This window comes from Pseudochaenichthys georgianus, chromosome 7 (assembly GCF_902827115.2).
Source record: "Pseudochaenichthys georgianus chromosome 7, fPseGeo1.2, whole genome shotgun sequence".
In the NCBI taxonomy this organism is placed as follows: Eukaryota; Metazoa; Chordata; class Actinopteri; order Perciformes; family Channichthyidae; genus Pseudochaenichthys; species Pseudochaenichthys georgianus.
The window spans coordinates 14,731,866-14,755,073 of record NC_047509.1 but is presented as its reverse complement, the minus strand read 5'-3'; the positions used below and the strand labels follow the sequence as shown (position 1 = coordinate 14,755,073).

At 41.0% G+C, this 23,208-nt stretch overlaps 2 protein-coding genes across 3 annotated transcripts in view; one reads left to right on the top strand and one right to left on the bottom strand.

Annotated features, from left to right (window-relative positions):
• The window catches only part of pcbp4 (poly(rC) binding protein 4), a 31,240-nt gene extending 15,347 nt beyond the window's left edge, over nucleotides 1-15,893 (top strand). Inside the window, exons 6-14 of one of the 2 annotated variants that reach the window (XM_034087778.2) lie at nucleotides 2,809-2,940; nucleotides 4,272-4,400; nucleotides 5,532-5,606; nucleotides 6,927-6,998; nucleotides 8,752-8,793; nucleotides 8,874-8,949; nucleotides 9,450-9,499; nucleotides 12,595-12,764; nucleotides 14,922-15,893. In XM_034087778.2, the coding sequence (XP_033943669.1) occupies nucleotides 2,809-2,940; nucleotides 4,272-4,400; nucleotides 5,532-5,606; nucleotides 6,927-6,998; nucleotides 8,752-8,793; nucleotides 8,874-8,949; nucleotides 9,450-9,499; nucleotides 12,595-12,764; nucleotides 14,922-15,267 (1,092 nt within the window). In that variant the 3' untranslated portion in view covers nucleotides 15,268-15,893. Of the gene's footprint in view, nucleotides 1-2,808; nucleotides 2,941-4,271; nucleotides 4,401-5,531; nucleotides 5,607-6,926; nucleotides 6,999-8,736; nucleotides 8,794-8,873; nucleotides 8,950-9,449; nucleotides 9,500-12,594; nucleotides 12,765-14,921 lie in introns of both variants that reach the window. The other variant, XM_034087777.2, reaches the window with a different exon arrangement.
• Nucleotides 15,894-19,342: 3,449 nt separating this feature from the next.
• The window catches only part of dock3 (dedicator of cytokinesis 3), a 48,322-nt gene continuing 44,456 nt past the window's right edge, over nucleotides 19,343-23,208 (bottom strand). Inside the window, 8 exon segments of the mRNA XM_034087905.2 lie at nucleotides 19,343-20,920; nucleotides 21,436-21,471; nucleotides 21,473-21,519; nucleotides 21,663-21,785; nucleotides 21,873-21,957; nucleotides 22,508-22,620; nucleotides 22,831-22,912; nucleotides 23,036-23,174. Of these exon segments, the coding sequence (XP_033943796.1) occupies nucleotides 20,312-20,920; nucleotides 21,436-21,471; nucleotides 21,473-21,519; nucleotides 21,663-21,785; nucleotides 21,873-21,957; nucleotides 22,508-22,620; nucleotides 22,831-22,912; nucleotides 23,036-23,174 (1,234 nt within the window). The 3' untranslated portion in view covers nucleotides 19,343-20,311.

Genomic DNA, 23,208 nt, shown 5'->3' with positions numbered 1-23,208 from the left:
CTTTTGGAAGTTGTTTTGGAAGTCATAGTAGAGCCAAAAAGGGGAGAGAAGCCATTTCACCATCATTACAAGGAACCATCGCATCTGCACATTACGACTAATGTGGTTTTATCGCCATCGATTATACTCTAAACTGAAGTGATGGAAGGAAATGCTTTAGCTTCGTTTCATAGCACTTACAGATATGAAAACGCTGCAGATAAACATTTTGGATTAGTGAATTTAGCTTCTGTTATAAGTGGAATGACGTGATGCTTGTTGTGCATTTATCCGGGAAGTTATTTGTCATATAAATGTGTTTTACTTGGCAACACAGTCCACTTGTATCAAAATCACAAATAATGCTAATGAGAAGGATTTGGATACCTTTTCATCGTCTGCTAATGAGTTGTGGATGACAGGTTCTTCTTGCTATTAATCCCCATGGTGACTGTCCATCACTGCGCTAATTAATATGTTGGAATGAGAGTCGTCTTCACTCAGATTTAGCATCACAGCAGACACTGGCAACTAAACAGGTGCTCCCTGCTCAGGTCGACAGCCTTCAGTAAACACACGCTGGCTGGGAGAGCAGTGCGGTATTCATTAGAGACTTTTCGCACTCACATCTTTTCAACCCTGAAACTCTTGAGTTTCCATGGCAACGTGTTGGCTGACCCACTGTGCGCCACATCCACCAAAGTTGAGTTATCGTATCTGTGACACATTTAATTAAAAACAAAGGGGGAATAATCAGCTTTTTGGCCACGGAGTATTAGACTTGGCATTTGTTTCTGTCTCAACAGTTTATGATTACACAGGCGCACTTAATCCTTTCATTTAGCACTTGATCACTTGTGTGTGTTTCCGCCTGTTTTATGGAGGAAGCGTTCCCCAACTGCTGCCACATGATTGCAAAAACACACTCTTCAGCAATTTAAGTGATGTGATAATCTGAAACCATTTCTCTAACAACACAATACAATGCAGTAGCACTACACTGCAGTATCATACATGTATTATAATCCCAGGTGTCGAGGCTCAGCGTGCATGAAAGCCACATCATCTGTCCGTGTTCGTATCTCACAAGCAACACAATATGCTTGGGGGATTTAAGACCAACAACTCTTTGAATGAGCAGTGCTTGTATCTGTTCTCGCCAATGCGCTTTGAGAGTTTGATTCTTTTTTGGCTATATGTCAGAGGGAAGAATGGGAACATTCATAGTTGTTAAGATGTGGCTCGTATTTTTAGATCAAATAAAGAAAAAGAGTCTTGTGATTGCAGCGACGAGCTGCGTGCCCCTCTTGTAATGAGACGAGACGTCAAGAGCCTGATCCGCCTCACTAAATATAGACATGGAGCAAAGAGGCACAAGAGCCACGTCAAAATATTCCTTTCAAATATAAGGTTCACAGTTATTGGGAAAATTATGCAGTTCCCGTCTTAAGTAAAATCCCTTGAGGCAACACATCCACACTCTCCCTTCTTAAGTCAAGCTAATTCTATAGCAAACACAAACCGTTGGAAAACAAGCTGCATGCTTTGCATTCTGTCAAACATTTTGTTGTGGGATGAACTCTGATGGGAAGAGAGACAGCGCAGCACATTTACATTTCAAAGGTTCACAGAGACACACTGTTCATTAATTAAAAGCTCAATCTCCACCCACAGGAGAGCAGGCACAGGATGTTAGCTACCTGCACTGTGAAACCCAGCTCAGTGCGGTTCTTGATCCACATAAACATCTGGATAACACATTTTTATAAACATTTTCCTGGGCTGTTATTATCATCAGGCTTTGTCAGTCGCATATATACATTTACACTTTATCCATTGGGAGGTTAATGTTAAATAATTTAGCAGTTACCAAACTTAAAAAACTGAAAGGATTTTTGTTTTAATTGTTGTTGAGAGAGAGCTTTCCTTAGTGTGAGTCCAATATTCCTGTCGTTGAGAACATAAACATCCCTAAAACAGCATGGTGTTGTTTTCACATTTGTGTACAGATTAATTAAAAAAGATAAAACAACGTAATTACTGAGCTTTTGAAGAAAGCCGATTACTTAAGCTTGGGATGGAGCTTTTTCCAGTCTTAATAAAATGCTTATAGTTTCATATTTAACACGTTGATATTTTTAACTAACTTTCAGCAGGATAACAAATACACCTTTGTCCAAACTATTCCTTGATCCCCTAAACTGAAGCCTCATCTCATGGGCAAAGCAAAGCAGACTAAGCCAATGAAAATGATGTAAATAATTGTATGTTTCTGTACATCGTCATGTTACATTGCCTTACCTTTTGAAAAGATTTGTGGAAAGGAATACCAAGGTGAACCGGTTCAATGTGCTAGAATAGTTTGACTCAGTTCTATGCAGCTAGTGAAAATCTCAAAGCAATCAGTGCTGCGATTCATGTTCCCCTTCATGGAGAATTCAGAGTTTCACACAAGTGATTGAACATCCTTTAAAGACCCCACATCAGACTGAAATACATCTCCTATATCTGGACAGCAGCAATTGAACTCATATAATGAAACACGGAAAACAGGAGGCTGTAGGTGCAGAGGATGGACTACTCTTAGCTCCAGCTGCCATTAACAGAATGAATGGGTTCATCTCGACCTATGAGTTTAACATCTCTTCACTCCTCATTATTGGAAATAAAAGCCTTGTTTGCCTCTGGTGGCTTTTCTCTCCCTCCATTTCCACCTTGACCTCTGTTGCCTGATCCTTCCCTCTGGGACTCTCTGTTTCTCTCTCTCTCCCTCCCCCCTTTCTCTATGCCGACTCTCACCACATTATATTTCCCCACATCTCTCTCCAGGACCTGACTACGCTGGTGGCCAACGGCACCATCAGCTCCAAGCCACCAGTCACCCTGCGGCTAGTCATCCCTGCCAGCCAGTGTGGCTCTCTCATTGGGAAGGGGGGGGCAAAGATAAAGGAGATCAGAGAGGTGAGCAGCCATAAAACAAATCTATCCCATCCGCCCTGCCCAATGCTGGAGGAACACTGAAAAATGAGGAAAACAAATGTGCTCCTGAAGAGGAGGGAAAATAAACTGCAGCTCAAAGCGAGAGATATTTCATTTTCACAATTCTGTCAAAAATAAGTCATCTTGCTTGTACTAAGATCAAGCATGAAAATCTATCTAGCTCTGTGAGCATGTGAGGAACAACAGTGCTTGGAGTTAAATGCCTATGTAAGATAATATATGCTCACAATAAAAATACTTCATGCTGATGTTTAGCAGGTATGGTGTTTACCATGTTCACCATCTTAATTTAGCTGGCTCAAATGCAAAACAAATCTCATTAGCAGCAAAGTAGAGCATAGATTGATGAATGTTGTTAGTTTTGTTGGTTTTTGATCCTAAACCAAATATCGGAGAACTTAACATTTTCACCTAAAGACGGTTCCAGAGAAAATCTCTTACAATCCATACTCTGCGGAACATGAATGTCTGAACACCAATTCACGTCAATACATCCAGTAGTAGTTCAGATATTTCCTTCTAGACCAAAGTGGTAGTATCTGCACTTAGGTTGGCACCATAGTGAAATTGTATTTGGACTATTAAGGCAGGAAGTTAGTGAGACAATGCGGTACGGAAAGAACACTTAGCACAACAAACAGTATGACTCAGCAATGGCAACTTTGAAAGGAAAACTTTCAGGCCCAGTTGAAACATCAGGATTAAACATATCAGATCTGTTGCCAGAGACATCTGACACTATAACGTTAGCGATGTACCCAACTACAAATAGTATCTCTCTCATTTTAGACTTTACCTTCACTGGCAATAGCATCCAGTGGATTTTCTGCGGTTAGATGGATTTTCTCGCTGTGTTCATAACCCAAATTAGTTTCAGTTACGGATGTGTTTTGTTTGTTTGGTTGCCACAGGACACATGCTCACTTACACTTGGATCTTGTGATATGTTTGGTTCAACAAAGTCCCCAAAAAACCCTGCAGTCTGATAGAGACATCAGTAAATGTAGCTACATCTTTAAAAGCACTCCTTACCTGCAGACATGCTTTATTATGAATATATCAGCTTAAATTGAGAGAATGATGTCTGCTGACCATAAGTGACTTTTCATTTATCTCTAACCTGACAGGATTTGATAATAAAAATACAGCAGCATGGTTGGTCTTAGTCAGTAAAAGAGAAGGGATATAAGGTCAGTGTAGCCAGCAGGGTGGGAGTCATGGCAGAGTAATAACAGCTTGTCTTATCTCTGGAATCAAACTAATCCTTCTTTTAAAACCCCTATCATTTGCAGAGCACCGGAGCTCAGATACAGGTGGCGGGGGATTTGCTGCCCAACTCTACAGAGCGAGGGGTGACGATATCTGGGAATCAGGAGTCTGTAATCCAGTGTGTCAGACTCATCTGCACAGTAATCCTGGAGGTAGGAAGCTCACTATTCCTCTCTTTATTCCACATACGCACACCTAGCTGACATGTTGTCAGGGCTCTGCTGCTGTAGCTACGGGAGGTAAATAATTGCTGTTGATATGCATGTTTCATTGCACTGCAGCTGCAGTTACTAATGCATTTTTAGTATGTTATGTAATGCTACCTTTAACTAAAATCAACCCGCTTGTGAACACGGATTCCACAGTATTTCCTATCATCTAACATAGGAAATCGCTCAAAGTAATAAATAATACACGCCCTCTTACACTATGCAAGACATTGAATGAAGTCGAAAAGGTGCTGCTCTCAGGTCAGAGCTGTTGGGGAGGACTCTAAGCTGCCAAGACAAAACAAACTGGTCTGTAGCAATATCTGTGCACCTTTAGACAACAGCTCTCTTGAGAAAATCGAGGAGATGAGAGAAAAACAACCCCAAGCACAGTTTCTCCCTGTGTGTCCATGGAGGTGCACAAGTCCTTTTTGTTTTAGCATTGCAGCTGGACCTGACTGACTAATTGCTAGTTTGATCCAGTTTTCCAGGGCTTTCTTCAAAGGCTTGGGAGTTTCATTGGGATTCTGTACCAGCAGCTTCTTGCTTTTGGCTCCAAGATTTAAATTATGCAGAGTTATACAAAGAATTAGCTGTGACTACTTCCGCACAAAATATGCTCTACATTCTGAAGCCAGAAACGGTTACGCCAATAGTGCAGTTATACTTGATAAGATATACGGTGTTGTGCACTCGGTATAATCTCCTTTCTCATTGGTGTTTGAATTACATTTTACCTACAAATATCTCCTTGTCCATGGATGCGTGTTTTATTGCGAGGGACACTGCAGAGCCAGCCGCTCCGATGCAAACTGAAACTCAGAGCTATTATCCACTGCTTCAATTATTCAACAAATGACTAATATTATCAAAAGGAAAACAAGGAAGGGAATAATGTCTGTGTCATTAGCAGTTAAGTTCATCATTAATTGTAATGTACCAGAGTTGCACACCATTTGCACTTAGTGTCTCACTCTTTCACTTAATTGCTATATTCATTTGAGTCAATGTGAGTTTATTCCTGAGATTTATGATGAAGGTTTATTACAACTTGTTTTGTTTCTGACTCCTTAGTCTCCTCCGAAGGGTGCCACTATCCCCTATCGACCAAGCCCTTCACCAGCTGCCCTCCTCATCGCAGGGAACCAGGTGAGAGATTTTACTGCATGTTGGGTAGCTTATAAATGATAGACTAGCACAGTTATTCTCCAGCTGTTTGGTGAATCTCGTTTTAGGGCCATAGAAGCTTTAGAGGCGGTAAAGGTTAGACTGTCGCTTACAAGATATAAAAAGAGATGTTCAACAAAATATGATGATCCTTCTCTTGTGTGTCCTGCTAATACTGTCAGAAAACTCTTTATTTTGTTGCAGTTTGAGCCAAGTGTAACTTCAATGTTTAATTTGCGCAACATATATTCATGTAAAAGGTACAATGATACACTTTAGCCTGATTTTCACTTATGTTTCCAACACTAAATATAGTTTTTGAAGTCCATCCAAAGGTGGCAAAGGCATTTCAATCAAAACAAATGTCACCCTGGCAGTTGTGCTAGACAAAGAAAAGGTAGAACTTTGACCTGCTTGTGGCTTTAAATAAATGCCTGAACAAGAGCCATTGCGCTCGCATATCTGAAATGTTTCAGAACAACTGGATTAGCATTGGGGTGCTGACACTCTCACCTTCCCGATTCAAATCAAACTACAAATGATAATGGGAAGGTATTAACGATTAAGTTCTTGGCTCAAACTAGGAAAACAAGACTAGGTGCTTCCTGTTGGGGGTGAGGGTGTTTATTTTGTGAGTGAGTGTAGGGTTGAGTGGTATAGATGTTGCTGTTTGAGAAGGGATAGATACGCACCCCCCACCCCTTCATGGAGCAAGTCACAAGATTAGCAAGTGAGACTGGAGACCTGCCGTCGGCTCTGGCTGCAGCAGCAGTCAGATTTTCTGCATAGCTGTCAGCAGTTCTGACAGTGTTTGTGCTGCCTCAGACTCTGGTCAATTTACGGAATGGCTTTGTGTTTTTGAAATTCCCTATAATGAGCTATCAAATTAAACCCGGGTGAGGTCCTAGTCACTGGGAGATGGCTTTAATGAAGGCAGCACTGTGATGAGGGATGTTTGTATAATTTGTCAGAGGAGAAAATGAAGTGGAATGGGAAAAGGGTCTGCGGATGAGTCATGGGCTATAAGCCTGTTAGTGTAATAGAGTGTCAGAAAAGCAGCCTGGAGAGCCTATCTCAGACCAAATACGATCCGTGGCAAAAGAAAAAGGGGAAACATATGTAATTGGGCGTTTTTATTCATTATTTTACATTACATTTACCATGGATTTCAGCTGGTGGGAGAACATTTACACTCAATAATCACTCTTCCATTGCAATAATAATGACTGTCTGGACTTATAAACATGAAGGTATTTCAATAATGTGCTATTTTTACTTTTTCCTTCTCTTGTGTGTTTGTAGGTGTATGAAGCGTCAGAATATGCACCCCACCCTATGTACTCCGTCACCCAAGGTGGCCTGGACCTCCAGCAGGTAACTGGACACTCATTAAGGTCTCCATTTTGAATATAAAATCTAAAAGATCTGTCTGGAAGCTGGTCTTAAACTCCATCGCAGAGAGCAGGAATGCCTTTCATGGCTGTGAAGATCTGATGATTGTGTGCTATATCCAAATTTACACAGTCCATCCTCTGGCTCGAGGTATTAAAAACAACAGCTGAGTGTAAGCTGCAGCTATTGTTCTACCCTGTCATTAGAGCTATAACCTCTCCTGAAACACGATGCCATGACACACCACCAACACAGTCTTTTTTTTAGCCCTGCTGAGCTCTGCACCAGAAACATTTCGTCTTTAGGAAAACACTCCAATGAAAGCAGATACTGTCCTGATATCAAAAGGGATACAGCAATCTCTGAAAAATCAGCCTAAGACGGAAAATAATGTAATTGTGGGTAATGAAATATAAAGATGTTATGATTTAGATCACTCATGCTGTAAATTGAAAGATTATTGCTACTAATTTGTGGTGTGTTTCTGCTTTCCTTTAAAAAGCCCTAATGTACTGATGCATTATAATGACATGTTTATGACCATAAGGGCTGGTAATAGAATCCAGACAGCTGGCGTCAGGCAGAATTGAGTTAGAATGGATAGACAGATGGATGGATAGAAGGATATTATGGTTAAAGTGAGAATCAATGGGTGGAGTCAGAGAAAATAGGGGTTAGCATATGTGAGTCTGCATTGTTTAAGATGGGGGGATGGGGGGATGGCTGCAGGTAGAAATTAAATGTTGCAGGCAACAAGCATGAGTGCACAAATACTTTTGAGTAATAAATGTTTTTAACAAGTCCTTTCTAACAAAGGGTTGAATCACCGTAATTACAGAAACAAAATTATATATTTTTTGTATAGCTTAGTATAGCTTTTGTGTCCCTGTTTTGGAGGGTTTGTTGCCATCCCAATACACTAAAGGTGTTCAGTTTGAGGTCCTGAAGATTCTTAGCTCAAACTTGATAAATAAAAAAAATCAAATGTCCTGATTTTTTTAGGATTTGATTATAAAGACGATTTTCTATTTAATAACATTTAAACCATGGTTTTGCATTTTCTCTGTATCTGTTATTGATGTTGATGTTTTTTTTGTAATGCTGCACTACTGCTCCCAAATCCAAAAGAGTAATTTCTCTGGGGTACAGAAACGTAACATGTCTACTCCAATACTTTTCGGCCAAATAAAACTGGTACAGCATAGTATATTAACGATGCTAACTTTTTGTATTTTAGCATTTTTAAGTGATTTTACAATTATTATTGTTATTTTCAAACATGAAGCAGTGGCACTGATCGTGCTGGTCCAGTTTCAGAGACAAATAGTCCGTAACTGTTCACACTGAAGTCTGTGGTTTATTTAGTATAACAGGGACACTGTGTGTTTGGAAAGATATGTTCTTGTTCAATCTTTTATATGTTATTTTTAACACTGCTAGAACCACAAGAAAATGGAATTCGCCTTTATTGTACTTGGGTAGAAGCAGAAATCTCAGAGACAGATAAATCAAAGCCTGGAAAAATAAAACCAAAACCTATGGTACCAGCATTGGAAGAAAGAGGAGTAAATCAGAGAGTATAGTGTACAGTCAGTTCAGAGCAAAACTATACAAACCCATATTTCTCTTATCCTATAATGTATTGACAGCACTTCCATTAAGAGGATGCAGATGTATTGCCTGTGAATAATGTTTTATTGCTGTGATTTATCTAATACAGAACGCTGTCTTTCAGGCCTACACTTTGCAAAACCAATATGGCATTCCACACTCAGAGGTACAGTATTACCGTTATAATGTCATATCAAATGTGTAGTTTGTGTTTAACTGCATTAAGTTCTGCTTTCTCTCTTACAGATGGCTAAGCTTCATCAGCTGTCAATGCAGCAAGGCCTGAGCCCTATGGCCCAGCCTGCTTCATCTATCATGCCTGGTAAAGCCCTAACAATAGTCACTATTTGCTCTGGATTGTATCCCAATCCTCTGACAGTCAAGCAAATGGATAAATCATTTAACAGTTTGCAAGTAAAAAAAAGCTACTCCATCTGTAACCTGTCAAAGATGTTCAACTTGCCTTTGACCTGAGGAATAAAGGCGTGCAGTCATTAGCTGCACTGATAATGTGCTTGTGTCAGTGAGGAAGGAGGAGACACGCCTTTATAGCTCCCACATAGAAACTATTATGTGAAATGATACGTTCAGCAGAGTCAGAGAATTCGGAGATGGAAAATAATGAGTGTCGTGTTAAACATCAGGCCATTAAAATGGAAATTAACTGCTTTATTATATCTTGCAGTTCCCTGCTCAAAGGGTTTTTCTAGCAAATAACTGCCAAATTGTGTGGCTTCACTAACCAAAAAGGAGTTGAATGAATATTAAAATGCATGATATGTCAATTATATTAATTTGACGCCTGCATTTTTTTCTCATCAGGGATGGACTCCAACTCTCAGACATCTCAGGAGCTGCTTATTCCCAATGATGTAAGCAGAAGCAAGTTTTTATTCTTTCTGTTTTCGTATTTTCCCATCTGAACAACGAGAAAAACAAGAGCAAATCAGCGCTCCTCTCACATGAACACAGCGCAGGAGCAGGTGACTTTGGATGCGGTTGCTGCAACTGCAAAGATGGCGGATGTGACTTCAAAGAGATGAGAGACATGTTGGCAACTTACTAATTATCCTCATTATTCTAACCTCAGACTAACCCAAGGTTAAAGGGATTCTGAGCTGATATGGATCCTTTTGCATTATTGTCTGTGCTGCAGTTGCAGTGTCTTGGATTGACTCCCATGAGTGCTCAGTAAATCCTCTCATGTTCCCTGACCTACTTAGAAGCTGTCTGCTGTCAAAACAGCCAATAAGAAAACAGACAAAGATCCTTTCCCTCTTCACTTCACCAGGGTTTGATGAAACGTCTCTCAAATCTGAGAGAAGAAATCACGATGCAGAGATGTACTTCAAAATAAAGACGGACTACATTTCCCTTCCGATGAGCACTAGCTTTGCATTTGCTTGGTTTGGACAGAGAGCATTTGTCTATTAATTGTAATAATTTGCATCCTAATGGTTATATTTGGTAAAAAATGAAAGAAAGCTCTCTTTTAAGAGAAATGTATAATGAAAGCATTTAGGATTTAGGAAGTAATATGCAGGCATTATATCAAGTATAAAAACATAACCACATTAATCCATAAGAATGAATGCTGCAAGGAAAATTAAGGATAAGGCTGGCATTTCTTCTGTATTTTTAAACACCGTCAACAAATCCTGTGAAAAGATCTAAACAATGTGTTTCTCAATGACTGCCTCAAGCTTATTACTTCCTAACGAGGATGTAAATCTTTAAAATCAGGTCACAGACTAGGGTAGAATTTTTTTAAAAGGCTACGGAATTTCCTAAAAGAGCCAAGCCCTGTCGTTTTTAGTGAACATTTCTCAACCTGGAGTAGACTGAATAACGCATTTGCTGGGACTATTTTCAACTGCAGATTTATACCCGCCTGAGTATTTACAGCAGCAGGATGGTGTGTGTGGGAATGACTCAAAATAAACTACAGCTAAGACATGTAACCCAGTGCAACAGTGTATCTCACTGGTGTGTTTTCATATTTTTGTAGGTCTTTTCATTGATTTGTTCAATTTTGATTGTGTTCTTATCTTTTAAACTGTATTGGAATTCACTTCAAAACACTACTTCAATTACACGTATTGGCAAAGAAATATCCCAGACTAAATAATTGTTTTACTTTGCCGCCTATGTTGTGCAATAGAGAGAAAATAAGAAAGGATTGATTGATTAGGTTTTCACTGTACTGTATAGAATATAGCCACGACCCTTCAACAGCATTTTTAAAATGTCTGAAGGCTTTTTTAACCTAGCAAACCCCCACATATCCAGTGGCACAATGCATGAGGGAAATGAGGGACTCCAGCGCTATATGTGACAGGGACAGCTGTAAGCCCCAGCCATTGTTCCAGAAGAGAGGACTTATAACCATGACTGAGTCTCCTCAGCCCTCCGTCCCCCCTCAGGCCGGCCACACAATCCTGCTCTGTGCTCACACCAAACGCAGAAGGAGACTTGTGCGTGCGCACACACACACACACACACACACACACACACACACACAGATGCATTGAGAAATTGCTTACACCAAGTCAGCAGTATGTACAGTACTTCTGCGCGAGGAAGATTTAGCCGGAAGAGAAATGGCTTTGCCCTAACCATCCCATCGCTCTTCCTGTGTCCTTTCAAAAGACTGCCTCAGCAGGAACTAAACCATATGTAGGCCACTTATAGTTGAAGCCTAGGAATATAGTGCAGCAATAATGGTATTAAAATGCTCGTGAAAAAATAATCAACACTGCAAGCATACCTGCGGTGTCTCCTGTGTCATTTATTTAGGTCTGGGTGCATTGTTTTAAGGTTGTTAAGACAGGAATGCTGTTGTCTGAGGTCATGCACACCAAAGTGGGTGAGCTGTTGACAGCTGGTGTCTATTGACAGCTGGTGTAAAAGGCCAGAGTCCTGTGGAGATTCTTGGTCTCAGTGGGAGGGACACGTTATCTGTGATTTGAGGTGTGATGTGGCCATTGTCTCTAGAGTTGCTCTTTAGGCTGGCTGCTCCCCCCCACCCCCCACGGATAACTGCTGAGCCAATAATAGCCAGGCGGACCAACCAGGTCGCTGTGTGACAAATCAGACATTGTGGAACAGGCTGCTTACTTCTCAGGAAAGGAATGTGAAATCCAGGGTCGAGTGCAGCACCATGTTTGTGTGTGTGTTGTGTATTCCTACCTACGTCAGTCCCTGCTAAACTGCCAGCACACATGCATACTACAAGTACTCCATCACTGTCTGTCCCAATCACTATATATCTGGCAGCCTAACCCTGTCACTGAGCCCTGACACCCTCAACTTGAGCTGATACGCAGCCCCCGAGCTTTGGCCCTGTTCAACATCTATTGTCGCTCATAGGCGGGGGTTGCGTAATGAAACCAGAACAAAAGTGATAATGTATTTGGGAATGCAATAAAACTCATGTCATCGTCTAATCTACTTTCAGCAGAGAGATAGCTGAAGCCCACTGTATGTTATATATTTGAATCATTTTCCCATTATGTTTTCCATTAGTGAGGAGATGCATCTAGCTGGCATGTGTTTGGGAAGTGATTTGTTTGGGAAGTCATCACCACTGAGGAATCAATAACCTTTTAGCCACTCAGATTAATGAGAGGCAAATGTGCCTCCCCTCGTCTCTTTTACCGGTGCTCACGCAGTAGCAATTAAGGGAGACTCCGGGGGGGGGGGGAAAGCGCTTTTGACATGAATGATGGATGACCAATCCACTGAAGACAATGTAATGCAATATTCGAAGTGGTCTGCATTATTCCAGACCAACAACAGCACACACACTTTATTGTTTGAGTGTTTTTGCTTTTGGCCTTTTCGTCTGAATCAATCTCATCGGCATTTCAACTACAATAACAAAAAGCCGCAATCAGTATGATCTAGTAAGGCATATCTCTTTTCCCCTCAAATTAACTTATCCATCTTTGCCTCTGTTCTTTTACAGCTGATCGGCTCGATCATCGGCCGTCAGGGCACTAAGATCAACGAGATCAGGCAGGTGTCGGGAGCCCAGATAAAGATTGGCAGCCAGCTGGACGGGACGAGTGACCGTCATGTCACCATCACAGGAACACCGGTCAGCATCAACTTGGCCCAGTACCTCATTACCTCCTGGTAAGGCCCAGTGTACAGCCATCTCATAATGAATCACTACATGCGCAGCCCTGAGAGAAAGGCATTGGTTTAAAAGGGTCAAAGGTCACGCTGTGTAGACTCATAAGTGATAATGAGGTATATCCTGTGCAGCTGGTAATTGGATTCAGGGGAATGATAAGGAGCCTGAGTGTATTGTAAGACAGAAAAGCAGTGTCTTGTTGGAATTCAGTTTTAGCATCGCAGCTCTGGCATCTTTTTCTTCATTAACGTTCCCAATATGTAGAGATCATATTAATGCTATGCGAAATTAAGTCTTAGAGTAAATCATTGAAGAACAGGTGACAGAATAATCTGCACTTATACAGTAAGTAGTCAATACGAATACAATTAGTCAGAAAATAATAATAAAAAGGCGAAAATACATAAATGGTGCAGCACATTTTCACAGTAAAAAAGAATATTTACTGCATATTATGTTTCTTTCTTCTGTTATTACAATGAGATCAGGCTTCATAGAACTTCCCTTGGTAATTACGAGTCCTTGCTATTAGAGAGTCAAAGGAGGCAATTCACTGTCATTAATTTGAACTATTCATCAAAATCAGGTTCTGACTGACTACTCTATTACTTCACGTGAGAATAAACCCTGTAGAAAAATAAATATGCCTCCTAAATTACACAGCTGGGGAGATTATGGCAATTTATGATTTATGTAACCCTTATACAATACGTTGGCGATTTCCAGCCTGTGCACACAATTACACAAACATAAAAGGAGACAATTAAACAAAAATGATCCAATAAATAAAATAGTTATGAACACAATGGCAGGGGTGATACGAACTTCATTATTAAAGCACATTTATAAACAACCTGACACTCGCATAATAGTATAACACATAGAGCAAAAGAGAGCTGCACGGTTTGTAAACAACCTTCAGAAGGCCTACACAAAACACGACTGAGTTCTCCTTGTTGAACTCACCTGAATGGGAGTCGTGTGCACCGCTAACTCCTCCTCAATCTGCTCCAGGATTAATGTATCAGTTTGTTGGCCTATTCAAACCGACAGCCCAGTATATGTGTCCACACACCTCACTGCAGGTCAAAGTTCCTGAGTGAAAACATTATAATCTGGAGGATCCAGGTGCCAGTAGGAATGAGCATTTAGCCATCAATCGCGCACAAAGTAACATTGTGGATGCCATGTTTGAATGTCACCTAACGTGCTAGCAGGGTGGAGCGGTTCATTTATGCGTTTATTAAATAGTTAAAAAGTACAAGTATTCACATCATAATATACAAGTACAAGTAGTATAAAAGTAGTCATGCAGAATTTCAGAATATTGTTTATGATTTATTTATCAATATTTCAATTATACTGCATTCATCCTTTTAATGAAGCAACTGTGAAAGAGGGTGCTTATCTTTTCTACTACAGGCTACGCTACATGCTAGGCGATATTATTTAAAAATGTCCAATAGGCTTTCCATGGGTCCCATTTTGTAAGTTTGACTGGTGTACAGCCCAATGCTAAACCGAGTACACTTCACTGATTTAGCACTCCACTTTTGTTATTTTTGTTAACTGCCTGACTCACAATGTTTTAAATTAAATGTTAAGCTTTAAAATCTCTGTAGCAGACCTGAGAAATCTTATTTGACATTCAATTAATTTAGTTTCTTGTCAAGACATGACGGCGCCTTCAACACCCAAAATGCAACTTTTTAGGCAACAGTTTGTGGACCTCTTTATACTGTACCTGCATGGGTTGGACATATGCTAGCCGTTGCTAATGTGCCTTGAGCCTCTAGCCTCAAGCAGAGATGAGGAGGGGGCTGCAGAGGTTTGATAAGCTCACTTTTTTTCTAATGCCACATTTGTCCTTCAAACTTGAAGTTTCCAGCCCTAACCAACACTCATGTGACATCATTTGGGGCAATTGATTAGATATTCTCCCTTTTAAGCGACAAAAGGCTCTATTCAGCTTCTTTCACATATGCAGTAAGACTCCTCATGACCAAGACTGATGTGTCCAATTGGAGGTTTTCCCCCTTTAAACATTTCCAGGAGCTTCAGCCAGTGTTGTAGCAACAGTATAATCCTCTAATCTTCATTCTCTCTCATTTCTACATGTCTCCCTGTCCTCCCTACTCCTATTTCTGCCCTTATAGTTTAGAGACAGCCAAATCCACAGCCCAGGCAGCCGGCATGGTAGCGCCAGTCGACCTCAACATGGCCTTCACCCAGCAAGCCTCCCCAGCTGCCTCCCCCGCACCCACCCTGGCCACCATGGGCGCCCTGACTCAGGCTCATATGCTGGGTAACCCATACGGTGCCATGCCGCTCTCCGGCCTGTTGGGGATGAAGTCTGTACCCTTTCTGACTCTATCCAGCCCCGGCCCCACTGTAGCCGTCACCGCAGCACCCTCCCACTCTACTCTGGCCGCCTACACCGCCAAAATCTCCTCAGCCAACTGCATCAAAAAGCCAGAGAGACAGAAGTTTGCTCCTTACTGATGCAGCCTCTGGGTTCCGTGTCTGAAGAGTCAGATGAAGGACAGCTGCAGTGTTCTTCCACAAAACGCCTGATGTAGCCATATCCGCTGGCAGAGATGCTCTTGACTTTTGTTCTTTGATGCACCACCAGAGAAGAGACCAATGGAGATGTGGATAAAGCTTTTAAAAGTTATTTACGGTTATAGATAATTTGTGAGTTTCCCATGAATTGATGGACTGCTTTCATCTTCACCTCATCACTGTTATTGATCACACAAAAAAAAGGGCTGGAACCTCACCTGAGAAACACATGTTTAAATCCCAGTTTTCACATGTGTATTTTCATGTTAGATATCAGCTTTTAAGTATTTATCCTTCAATACATTTGTAAATTATACTCAGATGAAAAATGCTCTACTGAATGATGCTTTTCTACAATGTCTATGTTTGCTTCTTGAAGTTTTTATGAACATTTGTAAATGTCTGGGGGGGTTGGGAATTTTTGTTTTTTATTAATCTGTGCTATGGTACTGTACTTTACTGTTCAGTGTTATGTTAATTTTGTTGGATTTTATTTTGAATGTGCAACTTGTTTAATCTTTATTTATTAGTATTGTTTCATTTATTAAAAGTCTTTTTTTTCCTGATGTATTTGTCTTTGTCTTATTTGTTGCACACTGGTGCACAAACGGCTGCCCATCTGTTCATTCGCTTCACAGACATTCAGAGAGTAGACACAGCCCTTGAACTTGTGTCAAATTAATGTTGCCGCACAATAACACTGTGGACACAAAGAGATGCGGTGCCAGATCCTAGTTATTTTTTATTTTCTTCCAAACAGAAGCTGGGTGGCAGCTTGTCATTCCACTTGCTAGAATTTATGAGAGATGCTTTTCACATTACTGTGCCCTTGTGCCCCAAACAATAACAGCAAAATGACACGATGCAACCCCAGAAGGGGGAAGAGCTCTGCCTGCATTCCACAGTATCCATTCCATAGTATCAACATGCATGGAGGTGGACAAAAACAGATCCAGTGTGGAGAGCATACTATACACAACTCACTCACTGTCCCTGAAGACAAAATAGGGTGGGAGTTTGCGATTAAAAAAGATAAGGAGCATTAAAAGAGAGGGAGAGAAGCCACAGTAATGCCGTAAAAATGAAATCCAGTATCTGCATCAGCATGCGCCACAGCATCATCACAGCGAGGCAGTGAGGATCCTTTCATCCTAACTTCTCTTTTTGTCTGTGACTGCATCATGGATATGCAAGACACGGAGAGTGCACACTCCTCATTGTTACCAAAGACATTTCAGAGGGGAAAAAGCCACAGCTGCACGCATACAACTTCAGTGTTATTCAACTGGAGTCCAATGAGCTGCAAGGCTAAAACACTGAGAAGTCTTGAAATTCTTCTTTCATCTTTTGTCGTGAAAGGCCGTTTGTATTTTGTATTTTTATCTGTCTTCTCACTCTGACACTTCAACATTTGAATGGCAAAGAAAATATAATAAAAAGCCCTAATGCTGCTAAATAAGCTAAAATATAATTATTCACCTTCAGCTATTCTACTTTGATGACATTTTCAGTGCTTTATTTCCAAACAGATTAGATACGGATTATTTCTTATCATCCTACAGGAGTTATTAATGGGTCACTTGTGCCACCTGCAGGCACACATCACTTCTCATTACTAAAATGGTGTCAACAGACAGTGAAGCAGATCCATGATCAGGATATTTGCTGGAAGATCTGTTAATATAACCTCACATTTGTCATATAGACCACGTTTATTTATTTCTATACAAAAAAAAACTAAACTAACGCTGCATTATCATATATCACATTAAAGGAAATGCTGCATTTAAATATCAAAGTAACGTTAGTGACAGTCTGAGGCTTGTGCTTGGGGGGGGGGGGCAGGGACCTGAGCTGTCACTGCACTGACAAGTTCTCTCTTTTTTTAAAACATTGTTCTTCTTCTGTGGTGGACCCAATGGTTGTGCGAGATGTTGTTACTCTCTCTCTCACACACACTTTAAGCACAACAGTGGTGAAATGCAGCAAAAATCCAAGTAAGTAGTTTACTTCTCTACAATTAAGATGTTTCATGTTTGGCCTCTTTAAACTCCATTTCCTACGGCTATATTGTATATATTAATATAGATTGAATCTAGTTACTTTTTAGTAGACAATGATTTCACTGCTCCAGTTACTTTTTATTTGTAGCTAGCCAGGAAGAGCTGCTTACATGTTAATGCATTCATAATAATACTATTAATGCGTTAAAACACATATTTATTTGTTATTACCTTTTTGTTTTAATAGCCACCTGGTGAATGTTAGTCCAGTTATTCACCCTCTTTATCTTTTTGGTCTACTGAGAGAGAAATATGTTTAGAGCTTTTTGCCTGAATCAGCTGCCTGCTGCAGGAAACGACCCAATGAGAGCAGTGAGAGTTAACCAAAGTAACGTTTTGTGCTGGACAGCTGAACAATGATCTGAAATTAACTATACATCTCTTAAAAGCAGAAGAAAGCTGCAGAATCAGGTCATTATTATATAGATTCATTCATATCAATGACCCGTTTCACAGTCTGTATTCGATTCATTATTATTGTTATTATTATTATATCCAGTAAAGTGCTTTAAATAAAGTATGCTAATACTTATTATACCACCGACTGAAACAAACACACATGCAAACACAAAACAGAGCAAGCAGCATCCATACTTTGCTGTCTGCTTCATGTTTTCATGACACACAGTGCCCCCTACTGTCCACTTGACATACTGCTCCAACAATCACAGCACAGCAAAGGTAAGGAGGAAAAGTTAGAGCTGATAAAAGATTGTCTTTAATGTTTGGCATCGTTAATGAATTCCATACCACAGCAGTTTATGGGAGTAGGAAAACCACTTTTACAACCAAACACTGTTTGATCATGCTAACACCATATGTACAGGAAAGCACATTGAAAAGTGTATAAAGTATTTATATGAGAAGACTCAAAGTCAAGAACGGTGGAGACAGCCACAGTCTAATGGATTTGTCCTTTTTCAAACACTGATTATAGATATTTATCAATTACACTGATCTCTGGATTACATGTATATACACAAACAACGATAAACCTTTTTTGGGCGTCTGCAATAATTCTCAAAAATATTTCACAATACTGCTGTATGTACAATAACAGAATTTACATTGAAAAATTCTATTGTACCTATATTTTGAGTATCACTTCAGTCACCAGTTATCCTCAGTGCCATCAGGCTCACAAGAGATAGTCACATATATATCTAACCTCAGGTTAATCTCCATACAAAGTACAGCAGCTGATGCAGTACCTGGGCCTTCTGTTGTGGTACGGCTTCTGAAATATGTTCACACAACTGATGATCTCACATACAAAAATAGATGTTGTCTAGTCAGCTGACAACTTGATGTACAGTAACACAAAGCATCCACCTGCAAAAAAAGCAACAACCAGGAAAACAAGTAATTGTTAAAATATTAGCTATATCCTTCCAACCCACTATATCGTGATAAACAGCGCTGTTCTCTGCTCCACAAAAAGTGAATCTCTCTTTTCTGTCAGGGCTTCAGCGTTCTTCTGAAACACATCATTAGTTTTCACACAACAGAAGGTGATTGAGAAAGAGCTGCAGGCAGAATAAGAATTATTAGCGCTACAAACCAAACAACAACCTGAAACCAAAGCGGGACGAAACCATACAAAACATCACTAGGTAGATATCTTCTTTTTTTCCTTCAGGGAGCGTATAGAGAACCGAATGAAAAGGAGAAGGACTGTCGCTAAATGAGCTTCTCACAGTCCAGATGAGAGGTCAAACTGCATTTGAGTGCACTTAAGGCAGGTAGGCGATTCCAACGCTGTCTGAGTGGGCTCCTTGTCTGGTAGCTCAGTGGGCGGGGGTCTACAGTGTCATCAGACGCAACGCAGGACCACTGCTGCTGTCCAGGTTCAGCCCTCACTGCTTTGTAACATGGTCTGACAACCACACAGAGAAGGGTAACGATGGAGGGAGAGAATGCTTTACAGAGTCCAGCAGGAGCTTGAGATGTGGAGAGTTCTCCATCTGGGGAACATGACTAGTTTGGAACCTGTCTGTCAATGTCCTCAGTTTCCCCTCTCCTTCCTCTCCAGATATCTTTGTCACACAAAAGAGACAAATAGAGACTTCTTCAACATAGACTGAACTTAAAGCACTTAAACAAAAACAGCATTGCAGCTTGTGCAATACAAATAGAACATCTCGTCTGAATACATTCACGGAGGTTTCCGTACGCCAAGGTACGGATGGGAAATTGTCTGTGACTGAAGTTCGTGTCCCTTGAGATGTCGGCCAGTCTTAGAGACTTGCGATTCATGAAAGCCTGACAGCAACCTGTGTCAGAGTGCGCCATTTGATATGATACACTATTAAGGAGCACTTAACAGTGTTTCGAAAAACATTATGGACATAAGCCTTTGAAAACACTATAATGTAATATGTATTTATTATCAAAATAAGAATTCATATATATGAAGCATTTAAAGCAGAGAAGTCCCTTCCCTTTGAATTATAACCTTCGGGTGTTTCCTCGTGTTGTGAAAAGGCCATGAAAAAGCTAAATTAACGAGTTCAGAGCTCAAACTGCACCTGGGATCATGTTGGTTTTGATCATGGTCGTCATTTTTCACAAAACTGTTGTCTTATTATTCTCAAATGAAAAAACATGCTCACAGACAAGTTGTACAATTTTGTACAATCAATATCAATTTCTGAACAAAGTCAATCTGTCTTTTGTTTAACAGATACATTTCTTTTAATTATATCAAAGAGGCCACACGGAGCAGTGACAGAGCCTCGTGCTGTAGATTTGTGGAGGTTCATCCCCTCTTTTCTTTCCTTCATGTGCACTCAAATTAAAGCGAGAAGTGTCATCTGAACACAAATCACCGCTTCACTAAGGAATCTCCTGTAACTGCCTTTAACTCAGTGCAAATGAAGGGAAGAAGAAAGCTCTAACTGAAGTATAGCGGACCCTCGTCATCACTGGGCCTCCTCGTGCTCCTCGCTGATGCACTGCTCCCAGGGGTGTTTCCCCTGGTCTTCACGGTGGCCGTGCGGGGAGTGGAAGATCCTGCGGGGCAGCGGGATGGGCTGAGGCGGCAGGTCCTCCTCTGGGATGCAGCCCTCTCTCAGGTAGGGTTTGGGCGGCACGGCTGGAGGCTGAGGCCTGCGGTAAGGGATGTGGTGGGGGCCGTGAGTGGGAGCGTGGTGGTGGGGCGGGAGCCCGTGGGAGTGGCTGTCCAGTCCCGGGTGGGCGTGAGTGTGAGGGTGCTGGTGGTTGTGCGGGTGTGATGAAGGGCTGCGGTAGTGGAAAGGGCGGACAGGGTCCACGGACTCAATCTCTGGTCCGCCGTAGTGAATGTGCAGGTAGGGAGAGGCCAGGTACTCATCAGGGGGGGACCACAGGTGACTGGGAAGAGGCTCCAAGGCGTCGTTCCTGATAGGGCCGGGGTCCGGATATTGGCCTCCAAAGTTACTCTCACTCAGAGAGGAAACCCCGCTGCTGGCGCTGCCTGACAGAGTGGAGTTACTACCCCCCAGAGCTGACTGAGGACTGGTGGGGGAGCCGGGGATCGGGTGGAGAGGAGACTGGCGAGAGAAACAGTCAAATAATTGTGTGTCTTTTTTTTCAACTTACAGTCAAGGGAAAAGTTTTGAAACAACAACCTGAATTTAATTTCTACTCAAGCTGCCTTCACATACTGTCTGAAATGTTAGGATAACAAGTAGTAAATTAAGAAGATCAAGAGTCAACAACTACTTGATTCTGAAACTGTCCATATTTCAGACATGGAGCAATGCCTTTGTAATTATAACTTGACAAAGAGAGAGGAAAAACTGTGTGTCAGCACTCTATCATCAGGCATTTCTATAGTGTACAAATTGACTGAAAGTGAAGACAGTGTGTGGTTGTGTTGAGAACTTGGAAAATAGGAGCTTCTGTGAAGTCAGGGTAACCATGACAAAACACTGAAAATGTCAATATGATCATTTAAAATTGACATTCAAAAGAAGAGGGAGGATGAGGAGAGTGAAATGCCAAAAAGTTGCTACAAAGCTGTTTTGCGTCTGATATGTTATGAATATTTCTCTGTGGGCTGTACCTTCCGAAGTGAACGGATGGGCAGGGCAGGGGGGGGGGTCGCTGTTCTGGTGGTGAAACGCATCACAGTGCATCAGGAAGTGTCCTGCAAAGTGAAATTCATATGAGGAGATACATAATTTATACAATGCTTAAAAGGTCTTATGTAATGGTCTTAAATAGCCTTGAAACTCTCAAAAGCTCTTAACCCCACAAAAAACCATAAAAGGGAATTTAAAGGAGACATACCTGGGGGGAAGGACCTGGGGGGCACGGGCGGCATTATGACCCCTCCAGTAGAAGTCGGCATGTAGGACACCGGCTCCCTGTTCTCCCCGTCCAGACACCAGCTGCCGGGAGTGTTGGGAAAGACTGGAGAGGAAAACATGAACATGTCATCAAACAGTGATGTATGTCTCATATAGACGACAGTACATTTCAACCTGATTGAGGTGTCACCTTTCTCTGGCAGATTCATGTGAGGATCAGCACACGGCTTGCAGGGGCTAATTTGCTGAAGTAAAGCCCGCTGCATGTGGTTGTTCTGAAACATAGGATGAAGAATTATAAGCAGGGATGAGAAGTCACTGAAAACATGGAAATGTGTGATGTAATTGGGATACAAAAAAGTGAAGTCTGTTACAGTTAAACAGGGAGAAAAGACTTAATCACATTATCAATATCAGTTTAGTTAAAATGGGCATAATGAACAGAAAATGATTTATAAATGTTTTTTTTTAAAAAACCTATACTGGTCCGGCTACTATAATGTGCCAAAAGAGCCCCTGGAAGTTTTACACACAACATAATGTTGACATTAGAAATGGTTTCTCTTGTCCTGCATATTTGGTATTCAGATCATCCAAAAGTAACAGAAAGTGATTAAGTTACATTTCTTAAATATTGTGACACTTAAACCAGGTTACCAACTGCATTATTAAAGTAACTATCTGAACCCTGATTGATTACAATTTGGTATAAGTAGAAAAAGTTTTGATTTTAAAACTCATAAGAACATTTAACACATTGATTTGAATAATTACACATTTAACGTCTGGTATGTTTTGGACATTGATACACTGCACTGTACATACCTGTCCATTCTCTGCCATGTTGTAGTACATGTTGCTGGTCCTCTCACGGTGAGACGGCAACAGGATCATCACCTCCCGGTTGTGTTTGGCCTTATCGGGCAAGGATGGGGATCCTAGACAGAGAAAAGATGAGGACATGTTTGCACAGCAACCTCTTTATATGTAACAGAGGAGTCATTCTAAAAATACAGTTAGTTTGTGTTGTGTAACCTTCTTCATATATTGTATTTCTTATTCTCAAGCATCTGCAAGAAAACCTCCATAGGGAAATTAAATATATACAGATTACACAGTAAGGATCATAATGTGACTTTCTTACTTACCTCTGGCACTCGAGGGAGCAGAGTTAATAATCTGGGAAGAATTGGAGCGGATTGAGCTCAGGCTGGAGGAGGAGGGGCTTGGCTGCAAAAAAAGAATTGAAAAGAAGTTCAAGAAGTAAAACATTTTTCGTAGTAGAAACATGTTAACACAAACTCATACCATTTCTACTGCTTTTATGAGGGTGTGTATTATATCAAGCCTCACCTGCATGTGTAACGCATCCTCAGAGTGCTCTCCCATCATGCCATCGTTCATTAGGACAAGGTTTCCTCCTGCCTCACTCGATGTGTGAGAGGACAGAGAGGAGGACGAGTGACGGATCGATCCCTGGAGGCTCAGAGGGCTGCAGGACAGAGACAATGTTGTAAAACCGTAAT